At 40.9% G+C, this 4744-nt stretch overlaps 1 protein-coding gene across 1 annotated transcript; it reads right to left on the bottom strand.

Annotated features, from left to right (window-relative positions):
* Nucleotides 1–837: 837 nt before the first annotated feature.
* Nucleotides 838–4260, bottom strand: LOC121964848 (glycosaminoglycan xylosylkinase-like; the record flags this gene model as incomplete). The annotated part of the gene is made up of 3 exons (XM_042515031.1): nucleotides 4175–4260; nucleotides 1805–2122; nucleotides 838–1085 (listed from the first exon to the last, which is right to left on the bottom strand). Coding segments are annotated over exons 2-3 (377 nt in total), but the record flags the coding sequence as incomplete, so codon positions are not given.
* Nucleotides 4261–4744: the final 484 nt, after the last annotated feature.

Here is a 4744-nt window from a genome sequence, read left to right as displayed (position 1 = left end):
AGACGTAAATACTTTTGACATAGAAAACCTTCAGCTATAATAAGTGATCCTGCTGGTGGGCGAAGTGATGTGTCCTCATACGTTTGAAACAAAAGTGGCGAGACGGACGGCAAGAAGCAATCTTATATAACAGTTTAATGACAAGACAAAACATGTTTCTGAAAAAAAACTGAGGCTAAAAATATGCAACTCAGTAACAGAATCTTGTGCTCCTTGCATGTGACCAGCGCTGCTTTGTATTGCAGTTTTTTGGGGGGGTTTCGGCCTCTGTTTTCACTGTGCAGGAGGCAGTATTGTAACTAAAAACATATTCAGAAAAAAATAGGCAGTGCAGTAACATAATCTTATATTTGATCATATATTTATCTATATTTGATTTATATTTGATCGGCACTTCCTAATTTTACAGTTTGACTCAAAATTTACTAAGAAATTACATTTTTAAAATTAAAATTTAAAAAAAATCAAAAAACAGAAGAAAAAAAATCAAAATAATAAAAAAAAAAGAATAAAAAACATACCCCCAAATCTCAAAATTATTTAAAAACAATACAAACTAGCTAAAACTTACTAAAACAACTCACTTAACTAAAAATTATCTAAATAAATAATAAGAAAAAATCCATAAAATCGCAAATTACATAAAAAAGGAAAGACTTAAATGTTTATCAAAATACTTGCAATTAATTTTCTGATTGACTGATTCAACAACTAATAATTGCAGCTGTACCTGTATAGACTGTTAGGTTATTTTATCTATAACAAAATATCATATTTCATAAACTCATCTTATGTTTCTTTATGTTTTTTAGATTTCAGTCCGAGTTAAAATCTGACCTTTTGGGTTTGAAGACCACTTTCTGTCCCCCGTCCAGCACCAGCAGGGCTTTGAGCTGCGTGCCCTTATAGCCGACATCCGCCCGCTCTATCCTGGCAGTGCTGAGGGAGGTGAGCACAGCAGCCAGCTCCGGGGTCTCCTCAGGGTACACTTCTCTCGGCCCGACCCACTGGCTCGCTATCTCCCACGGAGACTGGAGGGTGTGGGTGAGGCGAGCTCCCCGGGACAGAGAAAGGCCAGCTTCCATCTGTTAAAGGTGGGTGATAATAATAGCACTGTTAAGAATGACTGTATACTAGCTTTAGCCAGTGGCGGAAAAAGAACTCAGATCCTTTACTTAAGTAAAAGTACCAATACCACATTGTAAAAAATATGCTTTTACAAGTTAAAGCCCTGAAATTTTACTGAAGTAAAAGTATGTCACTATATGCAGGAGAAGAACTTAAAGTAGTAAAAGCACCAAATACATGAAAATCTAAAATAAAATAACAACAAAATACCACCAAACCCTCAAAAATATTATTTTAAAAATCCTAAAAACTCAACATTATAAGAAAAATAACACTCAAAAATCTCTAAATGATTTAAAGACTATAGAAAACTAGCTAAAACTGACCTAAACTAAAAAATACTTTTTTAAATAATAAAAACACCTCAAAAGCTCAAAATTATTCTTAAAAAAATTAGACTTAACTGTAAGGTAACTAAAGCTGTCAGATAAATGTAGTGAAGGAAAAAGTACAATATTCCCTCTGAAATGAAGTGCAGTAAAAGTACAAAGGGACACAAAGAGAAAATACTCAAGTAAAGTAAAAGTACCTCAAATTTGCACTTGAGCAAATGTACTTAGTTAAATTCCACTAGTGGCTGTAGCCAATTTCATCCTACTTCATTAATCTGCCAAAAGCCAGCCCCGACGTTTTAATATATTTTTCAAATAAGACTGAAGATGAATGGCACTCTGACCTTGCGAAACGCTCTGAGATCCCGTCGGCTGGCTGCAGAGCCCTCGCCTCCATCCAGCAGGAAGATCTTGGCCAGGCCCAGCAGGAGGAGCACGGCACACAGCACCACCATGCGCTGTTTGAGCTTCATCTCCACACCGACCTGCCCCGACCCCCTCCTCACCCGACGCTGTGTCTGTGCGAATCCCCCCTCACCCCTGCTGCATGGCCCCCTGCAACTCCCTGTCACCCGCCGCCCACCTGCCCCGTCAGACAAACTCTTCTGAAGGATGGGGGCTGCTGCGTTATTGTGCTACGATCTGAGCAAACAGGCAGTCACCTGGAGGGAGAGAGACGGAGATGAGAGGAGGCTGGGAGGAGCGGAGACAGACGAGAAGTAGAAAAGGGAACAGTGGGGGAGATGAAAATTGTACTGTCAATAATATATGTGGAGAAAACTGATCGATTTGCTGCCCCTCTTGCTCGTTTCCCCTCAGGACAGACGATGACCCAGTACTGCAGCACAGCTGAAGCCTGTCCAGGGTACGTAACTACATCAGGACCGCACAGTCTGCTCCGTGTTAACGTGTGTGTATGTTCGAAAGTACACGCATTATAACCAAAGATAGAAAACTAAACAGGCCCTAAGGGCACAGGCCAGGGGCCCAAAGTGACAGGGCCCCCCCTGGCCTTCACCTGCAAGATGACACTCAAATTAACACGTGCTGACCAGAAAGAGACAATGAAGAGATGCAAATTAACTGCATAGAAATACAAAATAACAACAACAAAAAAAAGCAAACCCAGCAAAAGAGACACTGCAGAGCGATAAACAACAAAGAAATACACAAAATGACCTTAAGAGACATAAAAGAAAGATTAGGACACAGAACATGACAAAGAAACACAGAGCGATCATAAGCAGACACAAAATGAAAACAGACACACAAAATGACTACAAAGCAAAACAAAAACGACTATAAAATAACTACAAAAAACACAAAATCTTAAAAAAGAAATAAAACGACTATGCAGAGACAGAAAATGACGAAGAGATACGAAACACAGTCATAGAGATACAAAACAATCACAAGCAGACACAAAATGACTACACAGCAAAACAAACAAAAACGACACAGAATTACCTAAAAAAAACTACTACAAAAAGATGCAAAACAACTACAAGAGACACAAAATGACATCAAGGAGATACAAAGGGACCACAAAGAGACACAAAATAACTGCAAAGCAACAGAAAACGATCAAAACAACTTTGAGGAGACACAAAACAACTACAAGGAGACACAAAATGACTACAAAAAGACAAAGTGACAACAAGCAGATACAAAACAACTATGGGGAGACACAAAATGACAACAACAACCAAACAGAGACACAATATTACCAAACAAAATAACAACAACAAAACAACTACAACGACACATATAATGGCTAAATTGCTAAACAAAATGTTGCAATACGACTGCAAAAACATGCAAAACCACCACAAATTCTGTTTCCTCTACCCATGTAGAGGGAGAGGTGGTGGGGCCTTTTAGCTCATCTGTGCCCAGGGGCCCATTGGTTCATAATCCGCCCATGCATTAAACTTGCACTGTGAGTAAAATTAACAGCAATGTGTACTTTGACTGTTGACTAAACATGCTGCTAAGAGGCTGCAGGGACACATTTACAGCGTTAAAACCTCCCTGTTTCAGGTAACTAATAAAATCCCTCCCTGTCCTAAACTGGACTGGATTTGGGAGAAGGAAGGACTCCTGTAAGCTGATGATGGACAGGTAGTCCTGCTGTGGTGCAGAGGAGGTCAGATGAAGTGATGGACCAAACACAGCTCCTCTGCTTTGACTTACATGGCAAAACATAAATAGCCTGAACCTCAGTCATGCTCCATACATGCAAAAGCATGAATTCACCTGCCTGCAGCCGAGCACATTAACAAAATAAGCTGGGGGCCCTGGATGTCAGCTTTGCATGTTGTGGGCTTTTTTATCAAAGCAGTAAAATGAATACGACGTGCCACGTTCAACTGACTGGTTAACGTTAGCAACAACAAATCAAAACTGTGACAACAAGCTCGCCTTTAGCGCGATTAAAAGCTGCTTTTGACACACTCACCCGACAGGTTTGGCCACGCAGGCAATCACTTCAACACAATCGGTCTTTCATGATGCCTTTTTTTAAACACCAGTGAGAAAACGGCTGGTTAACACCGACTGAACCGAAACCGCCTAAAACCTCCCAACGGTAGCTCCACTGAGATGCTTTCCCGTGAAATTACTCCGACATATTTTCCTCATTAATTCACTGAATCTGCAGCGATGTGGTCACATCTATCACCATAACGCTAGCTGCTTAGCAAGCCGTTGCACACCTTGCTGTAGGTTAGCTAGCGCTGCCAGCTAGCTCCAGCACGTCGTCTGCTGTTTTTACTGGCTGCCGACCGGAGCTCACTCACCGTGCGGCCGTGCGCCGTTAGCCGGAGACAAAGTAGCTCCCAAGTGTCCGTAAAGTCCTGCGATATTGAAGATAAATGTAATAAATTGTCCTGCCGCTAAAAGTCACGGTGGTTTGTCATTTTCTGAATCCCCCCGGTTGCTCCCTCTCCTCCGCCCTTTTCCTTCGGTTCCTCCTCTGGCCTGCCGTGTCCACTTCCGAAATACTTCCTCCTCGCGCAGGAGCCGCACGAGACCACCAGGTGGCATTACTGCATCACGTGCGTTCACACAGGGCTGCATCGGTTTCTAATGAGCCTGTTAAAAATGTAAAAGTAATGCAATTATTTTAATAACTTCATCAAAGTAATGTATTACATTTGACTGCTGCAATTATTTTCCATGTGCAATTGGTGTAAATATATTTTTTTAAATTGTTGAGTTTGGCCCCTTGTTTTTCTTTAGTTTTTTACTATTTGGTACTTTTTTTGTTGTTTTGTTTTTGTATT

The sequence above is a fragment of the Plectropomus leopardus genome, unplaced genomic scaffold, assembly GCF_008729295.1.
Source record: "Plectropomus leopardus isolate mb unplaced genomic scaffold, YSFRI_Pleo_2.0 unplaced_scaffold1745, whole genome shotgun sequence".
NCBI lineage: Eukaryota > Metazoa > Chordata > Actinopteri > Perciformes > Serranidae > Plectropomus > Plectropomus leopardus.
Note: the sequence above shows the minus strand (reverse complement) of the source record. Positions and strands in the feature narration are given on the sequence as shown.